We start from the raw sequence: 21,146 nt of genomic DNA on the forward strand, positions 1-21,146 counted from the left end.
GGGAAGAAAAAAATATTTTAAATTTAAAAAAAAAAAAAAGGGGGGGGGGGGCGGAGTATGATCTCAGGTGTTGTAGTAAGGAAAGGTTTTGGAAGGTGGGAACATCCTTTTGTTTAGCAAAGGAGAACTGCCATAATCAGTTTGGCATTCATCTTTAGACTAAGTGTAGTCTGGAAAACTGCATGAAAGAGCTGTGCCTGAAAGATTTAAACTGCCTTCAATTATAAAAACTTAAAGCCTAGTAGATAAGTTGTGATGTTGGTAATAAGGATTTGATCATCTCTTCTAATTCTTTTCAAAAGACATAAGTTGTATTTCTTTAGATGCATTCTAAATATAGTTTACACCTGAGGATAGTCTTCAGGGAAGTATATTAGTTATAATTTATTTGTAGTTCTGATGTGTTTTGAGGCTCTGAATGTGGTAAGCTAGGCAGCTAAGTCCAAGAATCTATGTTCAGTTACAATGAGTGATTGTATATAGTGAGAATCTGTAATAGATTTACTAATGTTTAAGCTACCAGACTAGATGGGATGACTGTTCCTTTTAAAAGACAAATAATGGACTTCGTTCACATTAAATTATTGTGTGCAACAATGTTTCTTTATCTGTTAAAGAATTAACAGCTCATTAGTTACATGCAGTTGGTTGATAGCCCATAACAATTTTCTTTATACCTGTAATATAAATATATTTACTTTCTGGACAAAAAAAATGAGCTTGTCTTAGAACTACTAAGCTGCAAAGATGGAGATGTGAAAAATACAAACTATGAGTTCTTATATACTCTTGTCTTTCAGTAAGTGACTAATTTAAATCAGGACAACGTTGGCACTTAATATAAATGCTTTGGGACTTCCTGAAGGAATTTGAGTTTGATCAGTGGTATTTGTTCTTAATGAATGTACACTGTTCAATACAGAATATTTTTCGGTTCTCTTGTGGACCTTAAGTTGCCTGGACTGACCCATCAAACCTTTTAGACAAGGGGTTTTTTACTGCTATGCTTGAGTGTTTTAAGCTCTGGCTTGGAGAGAAAGGCATTGTTCGAGGCAGCTTTTGTTTGTTTTTAAAAAAATCTGTGTTCAAAAGCAGTTTAATACTTACACATGTGACACTTGTAGTCTGTCTTTGTACATTCCTAAGTAGAATGCTAAGATCCTGTGTATTTGTATAATGACTTCAGTTAGTAGTTCTGTAAGATCTTTTCAGAGTTATGAAAACAAAAGAGAATTATTGTTTTAATACCAAAATAGAGTTTTTGTTTTAACAGTAATTTTAAAAAAAACAAACTTAGCAAGTGACAGTTTACAGAGATTTCTAGTGGAAGAACTGTACACCAAAGCTCTTTTGCTAGTGTGGGTCTTTAGGTTTACACAATGTGTATAACTGCATTCCAAAGCTGCCCATTTAAGAGAATTCTGAAATACTTATGAAGTTGTAGTCAGTAGCTTGTGATTGAGTCATTTATGGTGGTGAGCACAGCTGTGCTTGTGTTTTGAGTCACTTAATTGGTTAATTTCCAAAGTAATGCAGGTGTTGGACAGAAGTTATGCTAGGTGAGTCTTCTCTTACTGCTAATTTCAAGTACTTCTTTGTGTCCTCTGTTTTTCTCTGATTTTGAGAGATCCGAAGTTTCCTCACAGGAAGAGGAAACTAGGCACAGAAGTTAATTCAGTTCTCTGATATGTTTCAGTTTATTTGAAAGGGTGTATCAGACATGCAGTTAAAAACAAACAAACAAACAAAAAACCCAAATCACACTAACACCCAAATCATAAATACAGGCATGTGTTCTATGTAGGCTTTAACAGTCTTAATAGTAGATGAATACTTAGTTAATATATTGAATTGGGTGGTGCGTTTTACATATGTGGAATTTATACTGTACATAAAACTGATTTATCATAATCTTATAGCTGGAAATCAAAGGAGATACTGGGACACAGAAAACTTGTAAGACTGTGTGGTTGGGGGCTTGCATTCTACAAAACTGAAATAAGTTGTTTTCTGAATTTTCAAAATGCTTTTCTCCGAGTTAATTGTTAGGCTTTTAGTGAAAAATATTTTAGGAATAAAACAGTAGACTTTGTAGAGGACTTTCATGGATTTCCATGTAGGATAATATCGGGAAATGATTCTTTAAGTCTCTGAATTATGTTAGCAATGCAGATGTAAAAGTTTCTGCAATTGTGTCGCACATTGAGGGCAAAAGATATAATTGCAGGGTTATTCTTAACATCATAGAGATGAAGGTGAAAGCTTTGTAAATGCCTATAAATCTGTTTCTGAAAATGTTTGGTTTCTTTCTTTAGTGGCCTTTGTCAAAGAAATCCACAGTGTATATCTGCTAACTGATATGTCATGAAAAAAGGTCATGCAAGTTTCCAGTACCAAGAAATATACAGCTATCCTTAGTTGTGATTGCTTTAATTCCCTGTTAACAAGACATAATAATCTTACGCTTGCATTAATATTTAGTAATTGCTTGTTTCTGTAGCCTTTCTTCTTATTAATTCTTGCTGTTTGTCTACTTTTAGTATGTACAGAACCAGATGTACTCTTGGTATAAAAAGCAGTATACACTTAAGATGCATTTCCTATCAGATGTGACTAAGCAAAATTATAATATAGTGGTATAATCTACTTCTAACTAGGTAGAACTGCACAAAAGGATGCAATGTATAAGAGGACCTGTGGCTGACTTGTGTGAATATGTAGGGAAGAAGTGATCAAAATCCTGAGATTCAAGCATACATTTTCATCTGTCATTTCCTTTGCCAGCCATGATTCATTCTTAATGCATGGATGTATGATAATATACGTAAAGTTTCACGGAAGAATGTTTAATTACTTTTAGTAGTAGTGTGCCTAGCTTATTCATTGCAGAGATTGCGTGGTGCTGACTTAAAATTGAGGCTTAGAAGCCTAGTGCATTATTTTTTAGAGTAGTAAAACTTTTGTAATAGTAGAACTACTTTGGGGGAGCTTTCCTACAAATCCCCTGATACAGAGTGAGTGAGTAACTTGTGAGCACTTTGAGTGTAGTAGTCCTGAGAGAAGCCTGCATGTGACTTGCTTTCTAGATAGGTGATAGACATCCAGAGGGGTTTAAATACCAGGAAACTTAGGATGCAGTGTTTAAAGTAGGTAAGTGATGTGCTTCTCTGTTAATTTCAGGAACTCAAATTGTAGCTGCTTTTGGCTTTAGTTGCAGGCTCCAAATCAGGCATTCAGAATATAATCAATTGATTGTAAGCTATTTAAGTGTTTTGCTTGCTTTTGGATAGTAGCAAAGATACAGACTGACTGAATTTTTTTAGGATGATATTTGAGAGGATGCGTTTTTCTTAATTCTTTTGTTTTGTGGCTCAGAGAAAGAATTTTTATCTAGAGCAATGCCTACAGGAAGTGGCACTCCATTCCTTAATTGATTTTCAGAAAAAAAAAAATCTGTCTTGAAAATGTGACATGCATAAAACTACAATTTGTAGATAATTTAGGAAACCTTTTTCTGCATGGTAATAGTTGAATGACTAGAGGCTGATGACTGGAAGCTGGTAGTGTTATGCCTGTGTGAATGGACGTGCAGCTATTAGGTTTGCCTTACAGTATCTTTGATGAATAAGAACATGTGAAGATTTACTTCTGTTTAGGCAATTCTTTTCCAAGGCAGAAGAACTTACTAGCACTGGACTTGTGTGATACTTCTGCTTTGAAAATAGAATACCATGTTATTAATTATTCATCGTCAGTTCTGTGTTCTGTTTTGGCCACTTGAGTGATAATGGGCCATTACATATGCCTCTTTATTGCATGATGGTCTTAGTGTTTATGCACCGGAGATTCAGGCCCTTGAGAATTCAAGGTGTTACTCACAATGAAGTATGACTGAATTCCTGGCAAGCATTGGCTTTATGTCATGTAACTTCTGAGTATGTGTTGCAATGCAATGGGAAGGTAATGGAAACAGACTCCCAGCTGTCGTCTTTTTGAAAGGGAACAGGCTGCTGTCTCCAGGATATTTCATCCAGTTCGCAGTCTGCTTCTGAGTTTCTGTGAGAGAGAATGGCTAGAAGCATATTAGAAAGACAGGCTATGGATCTGAATACCTCTGTTCCCTTGTGCAAAGACTGTTTACCTGAAATGTAAAGAATGTTTTCCTGGTTACAAGTAACTTTTTCATGTCTCTGTTAAAAAGTGATAGTATCTTGTATTTTAGTGTCTTAAGGAGTGGGCGGTATTAATTCAGTAATCTAAGGACTTCTTCTGTTTTTAAATTAGAAATTATGGAAAAATCGGGTGAAGAAGGAATGCCTGATCTTGCTCATGTTATTCGTATTTTAACTGCGGAGAATATCCCTAATTTACCACCAGGAGGTGGTTTAGCTGGCAAGTGAGTACAGTACTGGAATTTCTTGAACTGTTTAGTTCACTGAACTATAATTTTGTTTAAATGTTTTAAATCTTTCTTATTGTAATAGCTATGCTCAAATTAAAGAAAAAAGTTGACTTTTATATTTTAAGCTAGTTTACCTTTTGCACTACATAAATGTGTGTCACTGTTGCCATTCCAGAATGGTAAGAGGAAAGAGATTGGTCATGTTCTCATACATAACATGCTAGTTTATAAAATGGCCATATGGAAATAGTAAAGTAAGAAATACTTATTCTTAGCTTTTTACTGTTTTGCATTTGTTAAGAACCATCGATAATGTAACTGGCATATCAAAATACCAGCTTAAATTTCCTGATGTCATGTTCCCTCTACCACCTAGTGTCAATTATAAGTTTGGGTCAATGCTTGTTCGTTCAGCAGAAGTTCTCATAAGAAGATTGTTTTTCTTTGTTTAGTCTTAAACTGAGTATTAGATAAGCAAGAATATTGAGCTAGCCATGGTTTTTAAAACTTAATTGGAATAAACATTCAGAAATTACATTGGTTTTCTGGGGAGGCTCATGGTGATGTTCTAACAACCTATAATTCAAGGATTTTAATGAACAGAATTTAGGATTGCAAAAACAACTGTTAAACTAGAATTCCCCAAATAGTGGAACCCATTATTGCTCCCTGGCATAGGTTATATTGCTTCTGGAATCTTTGTATTTTTCTAATTATGAAGTCCTGTCCTCTGAGCGTTTGTGTATGCATCTATTTTCATTGCGTGTACTTATTAATGAGCACTGTTTGCCATGATTATTTTTTTTCTAGCCTTGCAAGTACCTGTAAGTTCTGGGCCTTTTTCTCCACTTGCGTGCATTCCAGGCATTCAGAGAAGTTGTGGTGTGCCTATTCTTCCAACTGCTGAATGAGTTGGTGTGTTCTGTTTTGCTCATTAATAACTGCATCATGTACTGCTTCGTTATTCTGGAACTTTTTTGCATATAGATTCTATTTTAATTTGTTGTGACCCAGGTTACATTTTTGATGGGCTTAGGTTCAGAATTTGCCTTTTGATGCCTTTGTCTCCATTTTGACTTTTATTAAAGTCCTACATTACAGAAAACCGACTTCAGGAGGTATACCTGTAGCTTCTTTTAAGAGAATATCATATAGTATTGCACAACTTTTTCTTGGTTTTTAAACTTAGGACAAAGACAGGCAGTGATGTGTTTAGTTGACTTTACTTGCAGGATTGAGCTTCTGAATGAAAGTTTTGAAAAAGTACAACTACACAACCCAAACCCACATACCGTGAAACTTTATTCTCTTGTTAGGACAACATCTTTTTCTTTGTCCTGGGGTTCTTATCCTGTGATGTCACCAGGGCATGAAGAATTCACACTTTGTCCTTCTGTTTGAACTCCAAGACCTGGCTTAAACAGGTTGCGGAAAGTTTATCTGTGGCTGGCATCCTTGATTTCAGCACCAGTTATAGTCGCTCCCGGTTTTTAGTATGTCTGTGCTGGAGAAGTGCGATGCAACATTGCCTTGACTAGAGTATGTTTGCAAGCCTTTGGAACCTCTGAAGTAGCCCTACTTCTACTAGCATTGTATACTTCCTTCAAGCATCTCACTTGTATAGAAGCCCATACTGGCCCATTCTTTGAGACATGAGTTCTAAAGGTGTCAACTCTGCTGTGGTCACTTGATGGTGGTGTTTTATCCTTTAAAATCTTACTGTTCTAAGACTGGCTTTTGGCTTGGCTCATATCCCCCTGTAACTTCAAATGCTGCCAAAAAATGGTCACTTGTTGCTGAAGACAAAAGTTCTGACACACCCTGTCACTTGGGCACTAGTACTTCCACTCAACATCTTGCTCCTGAATTTTCCTTTCAAAGGAAAGTATGAAGAAATACACTCTTCAGAGAAAGAAGAATGAATTGCAAAGATAAGAAATTTCCCAAAGGCTTGAGGTTTAAGTCTGATTTAAACAATCCGCAATGGCTATCTGCTGCTTCTATGGCAGCCTTGCTTGGCCTGTCTAGGTGTTTTTTGTTACATTGATGTGAGGTACCATTGCTCTCTGTAGTACAGACATTTAGTGAGAATTGTGCCATTCCACCATCACTAGATGTGGAACTAAATGGAGAGAACACTTTCCTGTATCATCTGCATAGAGATTCAGTTTCTTTTCTCTAGGGAAATCTCTTGTCAGTGCTGATGGACCCCATGCTAGCTCAGCCATGCAACTCTTCCAGAATTTTTAAAGCGTTGACCTTACCTGATGTGCTTTTGGAATTGTGTTCTTTGGTGGACTTTTTGTATCAGACATAGTTTTTGAAAGTGCCACTATCAATTTAATTCTGAACTTCTTTCCTGAAGCGCATTCAGACACACCCCAAAACCTTCATGTGTGAACAAGCACAAATTGCGTGTACACCAGTGTCTTGAGGCTTTGAGTTGTCAGGTGTACCTGACTTCTGCTTGTCTTAGTGTGGTATGTCTAGATAAATGCTGATTTCATCATCACCATATGTTGCCTCTGAACATAGGATAGCATGATGCCTTTTCAGTGTTGTAGGTTAGCAGTCATCCTGAGATTTGATGCACTGTACCTTGCATTCAGTAGTCTGCAAACCATCTCCCAGAGTTGTGAGTATTTTAATAGATACTGTTTAAAATGCTGGATCATGACTGGAAAAATATTCTGATGCTGGACACTAGATATTGAGATTATCCGATTTATTGCTTTGTCTCAGAAGTTGACATACTTAAAACATTGCATTTCTAAACCAAACTCTTCTGTTTTGAATGTACTTTTGCTTCCACGGTGTGAACATAAGAACCTCGTCATACTAGATCAGGGGAAGGATCATTCTAGCTCTGTCTTGTCCACAGGATAACTCAAAGTAGATGCTTAGGGAAGAATATAAAGCTAGGAAAATATGTAAAATACTTCCCCTATTATTATTTTGATTTTCAGCTTCTTACAGCTGAGGTGCTTCCTGATCTTGAGGTAGTTTATGTACTTAGTGACTTAGAATTTGTCTTCCATAAAGTTAAATATGCTCGGAAAGACCCTCATCAAACCTTTAGCACCCTCAGTATTCTGGGGTAGAAAGTTCTGTTGCATACAGAGCCATCACTGTATTTTGAGACACTTACTGCTGTGTTCCTTTGATGCCTTTGTGCTCTTTGTTTGGAAGAGCCAACAGTCAGTGCTTATCTGCATTCTGTAGGACATCATTTTTATAGATCTTGGCCGCTTCCAGACAGGTGAGTCTTAGTTCATGTAGCAGTTTTTTTCTTGAAGCTGTCAATAACTTTGATCATATTTATTATACTTGTCTGAACTTTCCCAGTTCTTACTATGATTTGAAGATGTAGGAGCATAACCTTCTTCCTCTCAGAAGTCTGTTAATACATTGAGGTTTAATTTTTCAGAAGCTTTTTGACCTTATTTTGCCTGCTTGTGAAGGTGTGGCCTAATATAGCACTGCCAGAAAAAAAAGTCTAGCTAGTGGCATTTAGGTTTACGTTTTGACAGTGTGAATAGACGCTAGAGGACGTATCTGGGAGGTTGTATGCTCTGGGTACCACACTTCAAAATTTCATGGGCAAGTAGTAGCCTCTGTATATGTAATAAAAATAGGGGAAAACCCAACTGTCTTCAAGTTTCACATCCAGAAATAAGGCAAGAAAACCAGCAAACTTGAAGAATTTTGTTATAATAAGTAAAATATAGATTTAAATGTTACTCTTGACAAAATCTGACTGTGCAGCTGGAGCTTCTAAAGATGTAGAGGGGTACACCATGGGGAGGGTAAGGTAAGAAAACGTTTTGCCTTGCTTAGTCTTCACAAATCCTGACTTACTGCTAAATCCCCACTGAGAGTGGGCTTCATCTTTTCTAGAGGCAGGTTAAAGCCAAAATATCTTAAACACTTTGAAATCATTACTCTGCTCAAACTTTTTAAGTTTTCGATGTTTTGAAATGTTTTCAATGTTTTGTGCTTAATTTTTTTAAAACTTCTCTTTTTAGGCGTAATATTATTGAAGCTGTGTATAGTAGGCTGAATCCACACAGAGAGAATGAGGGGGTAAGTTCCCATTTTGATTGCTACACCTCTTTGTTAATAAGAATGTCAAAGTAGTGTCATACATTAAGCAAAAGCATACAACACTGCCAAAAAAAAAAGTATTATAAATACAAAGTATGTTTTGTAGCATGCAGTTCATTTTGACCTTGTTTTGGATGGATCTGATATAGAACTTCATCCTCAAAAAGACAGCAAACTGACACTTAATTCTGAAAGACTTTTTAAACATTTAATTGAATACTGCTTTTTCAGTCAGATGTGTGAGTTTTATAAGTTACAGTTTATTGTTGTCAAAAATTATGGTCAGCATATTCATAACTTAGCTATTATCTCTACTGTCCAAAAATCTAGTAGAAGAGGGGGCAAACCCACTTCCTATTGTCTTCTATAAGTGTGGAAGACCTTGGTACACTGAATATAGAAGATAACAAGGCTGATATTGACTACTTTTTTAGAGTTTACACTATCTTTAAATATCCCATGTGCAGTGGTCTAAAAGTGTAAAGTGATTTTAGTTTACTTCTGTTCTGATTTCTAAAATGGCTTACATTCTTCTGCCTAGTTCCTAATAAGTTGAATTTTAAATAGTATGTTGAAATATGGTTTACTCTAACTCTAAACCTGATAATTAGGTGGTTTTTAATATTAGTATAAAGAGTAATAACTGGTGTTGATATCAGTTGCAGTTAAATTTGTTTAAAAAATTTTTTTTGAAAACTGAGGAACTGATAAAAAAATATTACTGCTTGTACACATGTTGTTATTTCCTGTACAGTTTATGTGAACTAATCTGTGAAGGTACAATTCATCTTCTAGTTAATCCTTCATCATATTTTTTCTCTTCTGAGGTGGCTACAGGGTCCTCAGGTAGTCATTACAATGAATGGTGTTGGAGATGTCAACTTTTATTTTAAATACTTTGAAATGATCAATTGTGTGCCTTGAGACTGTGAATATGCAGTCTCACCACAATTATTATTGTGTTTTTCCCACTGTCATCTTCTCTTGGCTACCTGTATTTGGTTTATTCTCTTAAGTTAGAAAGCTTTTGTAGGTGGAAGGCTGCTATTCTGTTACAGTACAAGTAGAGAAGAAATCTGTAACTTTTATGTTTTAGGATTTGTTCCTTTTTTAGCTTGAAAGTGATAGAGTATACATTTTTCATTTGCTTTACAACTAATTGTGCAACAGTACCCCAAAACAAGCCAGACAAAATTTTCCTCTTTTCAGCTTCTTTAGTCCTTCAGGAAACTCTGCACCTCTCTCAGCCTGCTACTATTTTTCATATGTAGCAATAATCTTGTTCCTGCTCTTGGGGTAAAGTTATTGGTTAAAATGGATCACGGCATAGGTTTTATAAGTTGGTCGTTTTTTTAAGGAAAAAAGTTTGTCTAATGATATCTTTCTAGAAATACCATATGCCGTAGTTGCATTTATGGTACGTCTTTTCTAAGTCCAAGTTTACTTCTCAATAGCCATGCAAGCTTGCTTAAAGTCCTAATTACACAGTACAGCATCCTTTTGTTTATTGGCTACTTCCAGGAAATTTTTGTACATCATCCATTATAATTTAATAAAATGAGGTTATGGAACTGAATGTGCAAGTTACTCATAAAGAACAGAGCTTTAACCTTTATTACCATTCATAGCTTTGACCTTTATTGCTATTAGAATCCCTGGATAGTTGTTTTGAGTCCTTTTAATTTGGCTTCTTCAGTATGACACATAAGCAGTACACTCCAGTCTACTTTGTAAACTTTGCCTTCTGTTGGTATTTATTGCAAATCTCAATAATGATTTGGGTGATGTGTTTTAAACACACTGGATTAAATTTTAGTTTGGTCTTGTGGTAAGATGCCATTTGCCAGTCAGTACTTTTTCTTCTTTCCATCCTAAGTGATTCTGACCTAGAGCAATTTGAGAGGAGGATGTGCTACTCAGTGAAGGATGCAATTCCTGTTTGCACTTTCCCAGCAAGGAGGAATTGTTATCTTACTGTCCTTGAAGTGGGTGAATTTAGTGGGCTTCATCTCTGAGGTGATGAAAACATGACTTCCTTGCTAGTTTTACTCGGTTCCAGGTATATATGGGATGATCTCTTAGTCTTTTGAACTGAATACTCTAGTGCACAGGGTGGGTATAAGGGAAGGAAGCTGTTCAGTTGCTCAACATCACGTTCTCCACAATATGGAGCCCAGCCCAAACCACAACATCTATTCACTGTGTTAATGTTGCTACACATCTCACATTTAAACAGGAAGCAAAGGTAGGAAGGAAACATACAGTACATCCCAATGATGACATTTCCAAGTGAGACTGAAATATAACAATAATGCCCCTTTTCTAAACTGGTATGAAGCAAGAGTGAATCTTCATACTAAAAATTACAAGCTGCAGGCGCAGATGCTGAGTTTGTAGGGCACAAAGGTGCACTGACTTGCACTTGAGAATCTTTCCTATGTGTAGCTAACAGTGTACATGTGTCTGTTAGAGCGTGGGTGTAGTGCAGAATAATGCTGTTACTAACTGCAAAGTCTGTCTGTGGCAGTCATCCTCATCTGATGACTTTATATAAGGCTAGAACCATTTTTTTATCTTGACCAAAAAAATAATGTAACTAATTGCTAAAATACTAATGCATACGAGTAAAAATTGGTAAAAGCCACCAAAACCCACAAAAACAAACATGAGGAAGGCAACCCAAACCAACCAAATTAACTTTCGCAATTGAGAATATGACGTCTTTCTAAAGACTATGCTTTTTTAGTGTTGAACAACTTTTAACTAGTTATCCTCAGTTACTGTGACCTGGATCATAATAGCTTTGCAAATAAGTTCTTAGGAGGTATATTAATCAAAACCAAGGTGGCATCTTTTTCTAGATTACCTTTGTTTTTACTTGGCACTGTAAAGGTTTCAGTTAGTGCTGTGCTTAGAATTTTTTTGTCATCCAAGCTAGTGATTGTAGAGTAACTTTTTCCAATTCTTCACATGCATTTTTTGAGAATCTTTAACATCTCCTAAATAAGGAGATGTGTAGAGTGAGAGACTGAGCAATGAGAGAATCTTTACTACAGCAGTATTCAGATCACTGCTGTGGCTTCAGGGTATAGCAGTCGTAAGTGGCTTTTTGTTTTAGGCATCTCAGCAGGGTACAAATATTTTATAAATCCAGGGCTGGAGAGAGCCCTGCATTGGGCTCACAAAGAGCAACTTTGCCAATGTTTCAGCAGAGGGACTTCCAGTATAAATGTGGTGGCTTGTGCCTTTACAAGTGTGAGTGAAATCATACAAATCTGTTATGTATTGGGATTTGGTGTTTTCAGATCTTTAAAGGGAATTTAAAAGAACTTCTTCATAGCTAAATAGTTGTTACCACTGTAAAGCTACAATACCTGCAAGTCTGTGTTCTAGTTAACATGTTAAAGAGCTTTACAGTGGTAACAATACCTGCGAGTCTGTGTTCTAGTTAACATGTTAAAGCACTACTCTTCCGTTAATGGCTCTACTTCTTTGACCATTTTTTTTTTTGTGTGTTCCTAAGACTAGGAGGCTAGTATCCAGTTAAGCTACTTGGGTGTATATGTATACTTAAACACAAGGAATAATATTAAAGTTACAGTGCCTGTGTTAATAATTTCAATGGCATTTGTTTAAAGCCACGGTTGAGTATCTTGTTTGAAACCAATCATGTTCCTCTCTTGCTTTTGCTAGTACTATACTCTGGCATGTTTGTAAATCAAATCATATGTCATTAAGGGCTGCTTCAGGTGATTTTAAAAATGTAAATGGACAAAATTCTTACACCCTTAAACATTGTAAATTCCGTCCCTAATATGTAGTAGCCTAGTTTATATACATACTTTAACAGAGCAGAACTCGTGTAAAAATTGTGAACACTCGTGTTAAATATAGCTAGCAAAAAATTATTCATGTTTTTATGGTCAGTAGCACTAAATTGGATTAGAACATGAAGGAAGACAAATGCTAACTTGCACAATAATCATAGTTTTCAGGGACCTGTTCTAGCCACACATCATTAAAAGAGAAATCTGCATTATAGCATAGAGTATATAAAAGAGGCAGTTTCTATCCTGCTGTTTCAGGGTTTTCTTGTCTGCTAGCACTGAGGGAGACGAGGGAAGCACAAAATAGCCTGCCATCAAACAAGGTGCAAAGCAAAGCAGGATGCGAATTTGAATATCAAACACCAACAGCACTATTACTTTGGCTCCTACTAGCATTTGAATTGTGTAGGAGTCTCAGAGCTGCTATTGTATTGCTTATTGCTTTTACTCTGCCGTGTTGCTTGGGAGCAAAAGTAATCACTTTAGTCTGCCAAAAGAGTTTTTAAATATCTGAATATCGTGAAATGTGGAGATTCAGGGTATGTTTGCTAATGTCAAACTGATGGGCTGGAGGAACTATGGAATTTGGGTGTTCTCTGAACTTTTTAAAAAAAAAAAAAAAAGGAATTCTTCAAAAATGCTGCCTTGTTTAATATTAGCTAGATACTACATAAATAGTATCTTTTTTTCAAAACCTGAGAAATAGGATACCTCTGTAGCCTCACCTTGATGCCCTGAGTTTTCACTGACTTTGTGCTCATGAGGCATTAAAATAATCCCACTTCATACATTAAAACTACCTCCTTTAACTTGCTTCTCCTCACTGGGCTCTTGAAGAGCTATCAGAATATGAAAATGCTAGTACATGGGAGTCAAAATATCTCAAACTAAGGCCAGCAAACCGCAGTGGAAGTATGTCTCTATTTATGCAAGAAATAAGGCATAGAGGGATGGCATTATATGCAGTAACATTCATTTTTGTGGTAAAATTGTCCTCTTTTTAACTTAGACTGTGCTTATCAGTCTTGGGGCTTCTATTCCAGGAACATTACAGCATCCAAAATCCTACTGAACCCAAGATACTGTCTTAATGCTGCTATTAAGTTTGCAAATGAGTGACTGCAATACTTGTAGTTTGTGAAGCTTTTGGACTAGATGATGATAAAATGAGGTCAGCATGAAAAAAAGGCAGTCTGGATTTTGCTTCTAATGTGTTGCAAAATCTGCCCACTTCCAGAGATACAGTTCCATTTGTCTAGCTTGATAACTTGCTAGATATTAATAATTTAAAATGTACTGTTCCCTTAAAGCGGAAGTACTGCTTTAGCGCTTGAAAATTAAAATATCTGGTATAAGTGTCAGCACTGTAATAGATGTGCAAGTCTATTGCCAACAAAAACCCAGAAACCCACCAACAAAAAACCCACATTTTTTTTTCAACTGAAGGCTTGTAGCCAAACAGGTGGTTTGCAGAGGATACCTCCATTCTTTAATCAGTGCTTATTACCAGATTCTGTGCTGTAGGTGCTAGATTTTACTTTGATTAGCTCCTCTACCTGTTAATTTTTGTAGTCAATATCCACATCTGTCAAAAATAGCGTCTTCCATTGTTCAAACGCCACCACTCCTGGTGCTGATAGGTAGCTGTGTGTTTCTTTCAGGGCAGCATTATGCATGCAAAGATTAGTCTTTAGTCTAGAGGGGTAGTTTTCTAAAACACTTTGAGCATTTATTTTGATACGATGCTTCACTAAACTGCTAGCAGTAGAGTTATCTATTTTCTTTAGTAAGTTTTTCACAGGACTGTGTTGCTATTGGCTGTGCAGAAATTCACAGTTAAAAGTATTGACCTGATGGCTAAAGAAGCTTACATTTTCAAATTTGTCTTTGACAACCAACCACACTTGTGGGGAATACCAGCAATATTCACTGAAAAATAATTTGAGCCAAGATGGAGTTAATTGGGAGGAGGTACCATGTTGACACTGTCTAGCTCAAAATAAATTGAAATCATTAAAAATACTGTTGTAATAGGTAACATTTCTTAAATTATTATGTTGTATAAAATAGACAAACATGGATGATATTGTTCTATTGTTCTAATGTTGCTAATAAGGTGTGTTAGATTCATACAGAGCAAAGCTGATGTTTTCTCAGTCAGAAAAATTGTTGTGTCTTTTTTTTTTTAAATGTCGTTAGAAAATATCTTAGTTTAACGACTGATTTTTTTGGGGTCTTGAATCTTAACAAAAGGACCCTGGCGAAGCCGAGGAAAGTGGAACGCAGGGAAAATTGGTGGAAGCACTCAGGCAAATGAGAATTAATCATAGGGGGAACTACCGCCACCTTCTGGAAGAGATGCTGACTAGTTACAGGCTAGCTAAGATGCAGGGAGAAGAGTGCACTGCTGAATCAGCTGCAGCATCTACTTCAGATACTCATGCTGGACCCAGTGACCCCGTACCAGACACCCACACAGAATCTGGGAATCACCTTGCTGAAATACAGAGCTCAAACGAAGATTCAGGGATGAATGAGATGAGTGATAAACAGACATAATGTTTTCCATAGCGGATTTAACGCTTCGCTTCACTTGGCGTATTTTCCTTTGTTTATATCTCAACATTTGTCACATCTATCCTAGAAGTCTGTTTGTTTTTACGTTAGTTATTTGTACAGATTGTTTATACAAAAGCTCTCTTTTCCTTAGAAGTTCAACTTCTATGGTATATTATCGTAATTGCATCTGATGTTACGTAGCGAGCAGTTAACTTCCCATTTGAGATTTTGTTTCTTCTTTTTTTAAATCCTGTGACACCAATAATAGGAATCTTAACATGACAATGCAAAAATAAATTTCAAAACTTTTTCTTTTAAATACATTCTTAAGTAATAATATTGATGGTATATGTTTGCTAATTGTAAAGTAATTCACATCTTAATTGTATCTTTTGTGTGAGTTAATTGAATTATACAAATTCATCATTCTTTTCTTCTTCCCCAGCATCATATACCGCGTGTTTGTATTTCAATTGTGTATAGTTTATATTATAACTAAATTACAAAAGCTATTACGTTTTAGGTTGTCACTTATTCTTCATGAAATGTGTTTGATTTAATTTTTTTTTCCAATTTAGATTGTATCCACTGTTCATCATAAGTATCTATTTTCTAGTCGACTGTATTATTACTTCCCAGGTTGTAGCATAACATATATCCAGAAATGAAAATGTACTTAGACTTAGTACCTAGTGTCAAATTCTAAGAATTTGTGTTTAAGTGAAAATAAAGAATATGCTGTGGAATAATATCTGTATGCATATTGACTTTTTTGAGCAAGTAATAAACTTCCTTTGAAATGCTATCATTCTGACATGACTTTAAACTTTTCATAGTTTCTAGTATTAACTCATGACGTTCATTAGTTTCTAGAAATATTTGAATAGTTTTGGGTTTGGCATATTCATCATAATCCTCTATTTGGGCAACATTTCTCGGGTTAAACATCATAAACTGGCTATTCTACTGAAGTTTATCTTCTACCAAATCTTTTTCGTGTCTTTTGGTGTACGACACATGTACGTACATGCATTTGGGTAGATCGGTGATAATACTGGGAATTTACAGTGGTAGTGACTAATTTGCTAATGAGTTAAATCTGGAATTCTTGTGTCGGTGGTCAGTTCATAATATAACACTTGCACAAAAATATCATTGTTCAAAATAGGTACAAATTTCACTGCCTTAATGAAAAAGAGCCTGCGGGACTTTCTTGTGGACCAGGAATACCTGAAGAGCTGAGTTCCTTAGTATTTTATAGCTTTTTTTTTTTTGTAGTCCATAGATGTAGTATCTATGATAGCTATGATTTAGTACAATTTTAGATGATACTTGTTTTTAAGTCTTTAGTTATAATAGCTTTACTGGGTTCATGTTTTATAAAAATAAATCTCCTGATGAAGTTGAGGAAGAGAGAATGTTTGTGTGGAAGTGGGCAGGTATGGAAAAAGAAAAATATCATTTGTCTTATGCTAGTATTCTATTTAATTATGCCACTTAAACCCAAAGTGCAACAAAGTGTTTTCGTTTGTATTGGTGAGTAGTAATATTTCTCCTCTTCTTTTCCTGTAGGGTGCTGGAGATCTAGAAGATCCGTGGTAGCCTTACAAATCTACTAAAATGCTTTTGATTCTGAAAGGGGGAAAAAAACTTTTAAATCTGTTTTCTTCAATACAAGGGAAAAATTCTGGTGGATTTCCAACATTTTGTGAAATGGGCAGAAAGATATTAGAATTTTCCATCATTGTTCATTTTTGTGTTTTCTGATATTGCCACTCTTAGCATTGCCTGTACTACAGTATTTTTACCAGCCTCAGGCATACTGATTACATCTGTAATGAACTTTGGCCCTAAAAAGGAAGGAAGGAATGATTCTCTCAGCAGATCGGTATATGTACCTGAGGTGCATGGGATTGCCGGTGTGCTCTGAAGATAAACTGTGGCTAAATGAAACGTGCAACACACAAGCATGAGAGAGTACGAGTAATTGTTTGAGATGTTACTTATTTCACTTTACCGAGTTGGAAGGCTTTGCAGCTCTGTGGCTTGAAAGTAATTTCAATTGGGCAATACGCTCTCAGATGTGTTGGTTTTTTTGGTTGGGTTTTTTTTTAATTTTCCAGTTTTACCTGTATTACCAGACCAGTTAGGTTTCCCTGCGGTGTCCAAATTGTGATATGTTGCCTACTGCTTGCTTGAAGATAAATGTATTTGGCAATAATATACGAAGATTCTAGGCATCTAAAAACAGTAAGAATTTTACGCATGTGTACAACACACCCTTAAACTCTTGCTAGAGAAAATCTTTTAAAACCAAACTGATGAATTTATAGTTAGTAGTGACTTGCTTTGACATCTCACAGCTGCAGGTTTTTTAAAAAATGCTGAAAATTTGCCTTTATTATAATGTAAATTGTGATTATTTTTTTGTTCTATATGTGGTTTTCTATAGTTTTTTGATTTTTTTCAGCTTAAGATACAGACAGAAGTCTTGTGTAATATGGGTATAATTTTAATTGTTTGCATTATTTTCAAAGTTCAAATTATCACTTTGAGATTACTATAAATACACTTAAAATTATCTATTTTAAATTAAGAAAATATTAGAGATATTTTCATGGGTTCAATGACCTTTCATTTTATAAGCAATGGGCATGGTACAGAGTGGCTGTCATGTAAGGTACTTGAAGATTCTTAGTTTAATTCTATTTTTGCAATAACCTTGACTTTTTTTCTGACTTCTTTGAGTTGTGCATGTAACGAGTCCAGTAAATGCTGAAAATGGGGAAGAGTAAAGTATTTATCTAAAATAAAAGCTATTGGGGAGGGGAAACAATGAATGTATCCATCTGTACATGATTTACATGCTGTGGATGCCTTGTAAACATTTTCCTATTTGTTTAAACTGTGTTTCAGCGAGGATGTAATTGCCCTTGTGTGTAGTTTTAAGCTAATGACAGTCATCAACTGGTTTTGTGTGAAATGGAATTCATGGTATTTTTCTGTAACTTTATCCCCATGGTGAGTCTGTAAAAACCACACGCTCTTTCATACTGGTGCCGAAGGCCAGCTTTCCCAATCATTTTGATTCACTGTGTATCTGATTTTATTTTTTTTTTGGTCTAGAGAGGATTATTGCCACAGTATATTTTATTTATTCATTAGATTTTAGCCTTGTAAGTTAAAGTGTTCTAAATGATGATGTTAACAGGTATTTGTCCCTTTACTGTTTTTTTGGGGGTTGTTAAAAGATAGGGAATGAAGAATGCAAAATGGTTTATTGTTCAGACTGTCCGCTCTGGTCCAACCCTGTACTGATAGTACCTTCCCAGTATGATATTGTGATGTTTCATACAATACAGTGAACATAACCAACTTGTTATCTTCAATAAAGGATTGCTAAAACAGTGTGATATGCTTTATATTTTCTTGAAAAGGATTTATCGAGAAGATGCAAGTGTTCTGTATAAAAGGATAATCAAATAGGATTTATGAGGTGTCATAGTGATGGATTTGTTTGTTCTATAGCCAGAAGTCTCCAAGTGGGTTCCTCTGTGGGAGACAGAGGAGTACAAACACCATTTGGAGCTCCTAGGGCAAATCCATCCCAAGTTCAGCTGGAACAAGACTCATTGCAGCTACAAGGGGGTGTTCATTTAAAGTCTAAAAATCCAGATTAAACTTGACTTCTTTTTAGTCAGCTAATTTCTTGAAGTTTTTTTTGAAGATCTGATGTTAGACCTGTAAAGTTTTACTTTTGTACAGTGTTTTGGATATAAATTTCTCAAACATTTAACACTGATGTTAAAACTTTTACTGATTTTTTTTTTTTTTTTTTAAGTTTATTAATGGAGTTGTTTAGCTGGGTGGGAAAGGTGAACAAAATCATCTGTTATCGATACTGCATGGTAATAATCTGTCTGAATACTTAGTGTTACTGTGGAATGGGGGTATTTATGAACAACCTGTAGATTTTTGAGTCTATAAGTTCTTTGAACTTTGTTGTTGGATCTGCTTGTACAGCACAACCCCGGCATGCTTTCTGCATGAACTGCAATTTTAACACTTGGTTCCACCGGTAAGAGTTCTTGTACTTCATGGGCTCCAGTTCTATGAATGCTTATACATGTAGGGTTTTTACATCATGTGGATAGTCTATCTGAAATAAAATGTTTTATGCTTTTATTATATAGAAGTGAAGCACACACATAGTATTTTTTTCAGAGAGAAGGATGGTAACTTGCACAGCTACAACAAAGTGTTCATCAAGACCTCTCCCCCAAATTAACACTACTTTCCATTAATGCATCCACTGGGTTCCAAATTCTCATCATGTTTTTTGTTTAATCAAAATATTGTTCAGATTTCAGCAGCCTGGAAATAAAAAACAAAAATTAAAAAAAAGCTTTTTGACTTTGTATTCTTAGCATGTGAAAGTCTGAATGTTTGATAAAATTTGTTCATGCATGTGCCATGTCATGTCAAAACTTGTCAATTTTAACATTTGTATTAAAATTGTGTTCTCTTAATTATATTGCCACCTGGTAACATAAAGGTACTTCTGTAGAATGCTGAGAGTGGGGAGTGTCTCTTCCACCTCGGTCTTTTTGACATGTCAAACTCAACTTGGTTCTTTTCTTCTCTTCATTTTTATGACTTCTCTTGTAACAGAGACAATGTAGTCCATGTCAGTTCTCAAATCTGCTCTCTGATAATCTTGAACAAAATAGAGATTTGTTTTAAGGGATCCTCATTAACATGTTAAATGGAATAGGGAATAAAGAAATAGATGCAAATATAGATGGTGTGATGCAGACCTTCTCAAAAGGCTCATATGAGATATTAACAACAATGAAAGTCTTCTCTTAATAGACTGGATCTTCATGTGCTTATTTGAGCCTACATGCAAACCTTTGCAGTACTTGGCCAAAATATCCATACTTTTCATGGCCCTTACAGGAATCTGATGCTCATGTTGCCATTTAGGTGAATGAGCGGGGGGGAGGGGGGAACCCAAACAAGCTGTACATTCAAAATAGCTAAGATGTTAATTCTTTTTACACATCATAGGCTAGTTATTAGTAGCTAGGTAGGTTCTTGGTATCATGTATGAAGTGGAGTTAAGTCAGCCGCTTCATCTGTGAGTTTTCTTTCTTTGTCAGCCATAATCACTGGCTTAAATCTTAAACAAAAAGTAAAATTGGCTCTGGAAAATGGTCATTTTTCTTTGGCAATTAAAAGGTTCATAGTGGAAATCAAAACCAATGGGATCTTGAGATTAGTTACAGTATTGAACCAAGCTTTAGTGGGCAGTTTTTATTTCTGGAAGATGAAGCTAAAACCAGTGCTGCCTAACATTAGGTATTGGGTCTATTCTTGCAAAAAAAAGCCACAGTACCAAGTAGTTTTTAATCTATTAACTAATTTAGGTATTGTTGGGCTAAAAAGCAAATTTTTAGATTTAAGGATTATCTACTGAAGGCGTGTTGGTTTTAGCTCTTTATAATTGTTTTTTAACTCTAAAATAAAAATTAAGTCAGAGGGAGGTAGCTCCACTAGTGCAAGTGAGCAACTGCATGGGATGCTCCCAGAGATGAAAGTAATTTGTCAAAATCACAAGAAAGTACCCAAGCCACTGGACTTCTGCAGTATAATCCAGGTAAGTATGCCGTTTACGCAGTTGAAATTCCACCTGGGGTCTTGTGTGTCTTCGTAACTCCTTTTTATGTGTCCTGATCTGATCTTTTCCTCCTTGTGTTTATTTGGACTGTTGCTGGTATAGATTAACTTGGTTATGCTTTGCTTGTACCGTCTTATATTCCTTTCTAGCTGCTTCTCTGTTGATCAAAAGTCAAGAAGCTTTTGCATTTTAGCACGACTGCACCTCCTTTTTGAGTTTAGTTCACTGATTGAGGTTCTCTCTTGTTTCCATCATTTGCTTTGTCACATGCTTAGTCAGTGCTGCTGTGCTTTGCTCTTTACATCTGAAAGGTCATGTTTCCCCAAATACTTTATTTTTCCTTCTTCAAAAACCTTCCTGAAGCTTTCCTTTGATGCAATGCCTGGATTTAAAGACTGATGTGGATTATTGAGAACTTCCTTCTCCATTGATGAGTACTTCTAGCTTCTGTCTTTGGCTATCTTTATTTGTCCGTATGCAGCTTGACTAGGAATTTCCAACAGAAAAAGCTTTGCTGGGCTGTTGCTGTGATTAGCAACTGTGAATTAACATCAATTAATGATTGCCTCAGCAT

At 35.7% G+C, this 21,146-nt stretch overlaps 1 protein-coding gene across 2 annotated transcripts in view; it reads left to right on the forward strand.

Annotated features, from left to right (window-relative positions):
* PPM1B (protein phosphatase, Mg2+/Mn2+ dependent, 1B) overlaps positions 1-19,688 on the forward strand; it is a 37,314-nt gene extending 17,626 nt beyond the window's left edge. Inside the window, exons 4-6 of one of the 2 annotated variants that reach the window (XM_009880640.1) lie at positions 4,285-4,396; positions 8,428-8,485; positions 16,465-19,688. In XM_009880640.1, the coding sequence (XP_009878942.1) occupies positions 4,285-4,396; positions 8,428-8,485; positions 16,465-16,494 (200 nt within the window). In that variant the 3' untranslated portion in view covers positions 16,495-19,688. Of the gene's footprint in view, positions 1-4,284; positions 4,397-8,427; positions 8,486-14,586; positions 15,198-16,464 lie in introns of those variants that run through there. The other variant, XM_009880641.1, reaches the window with a different exon arrangement.
* The last annotated feature ends 1,458 nt before the right edge of the window (positions 19,689-21,146 follow it).

The sequence above is a fragment of the Charadrius vociferus genome, unplaced genomic scaffold, assembly GCF_000708025.1.
Source record: "Charadrius vociferus isolate BGI_N301 unplaced genomic scaffold, ASM70802v2 scaffold192, whole genome shotgun sequence".
NCBI classification, from domain to species: Eukaryota; Metazoa; Chordata; class Aves; order Charadriiformes; family Charadriidae; genus Charadrius; species Charadrius vociferus.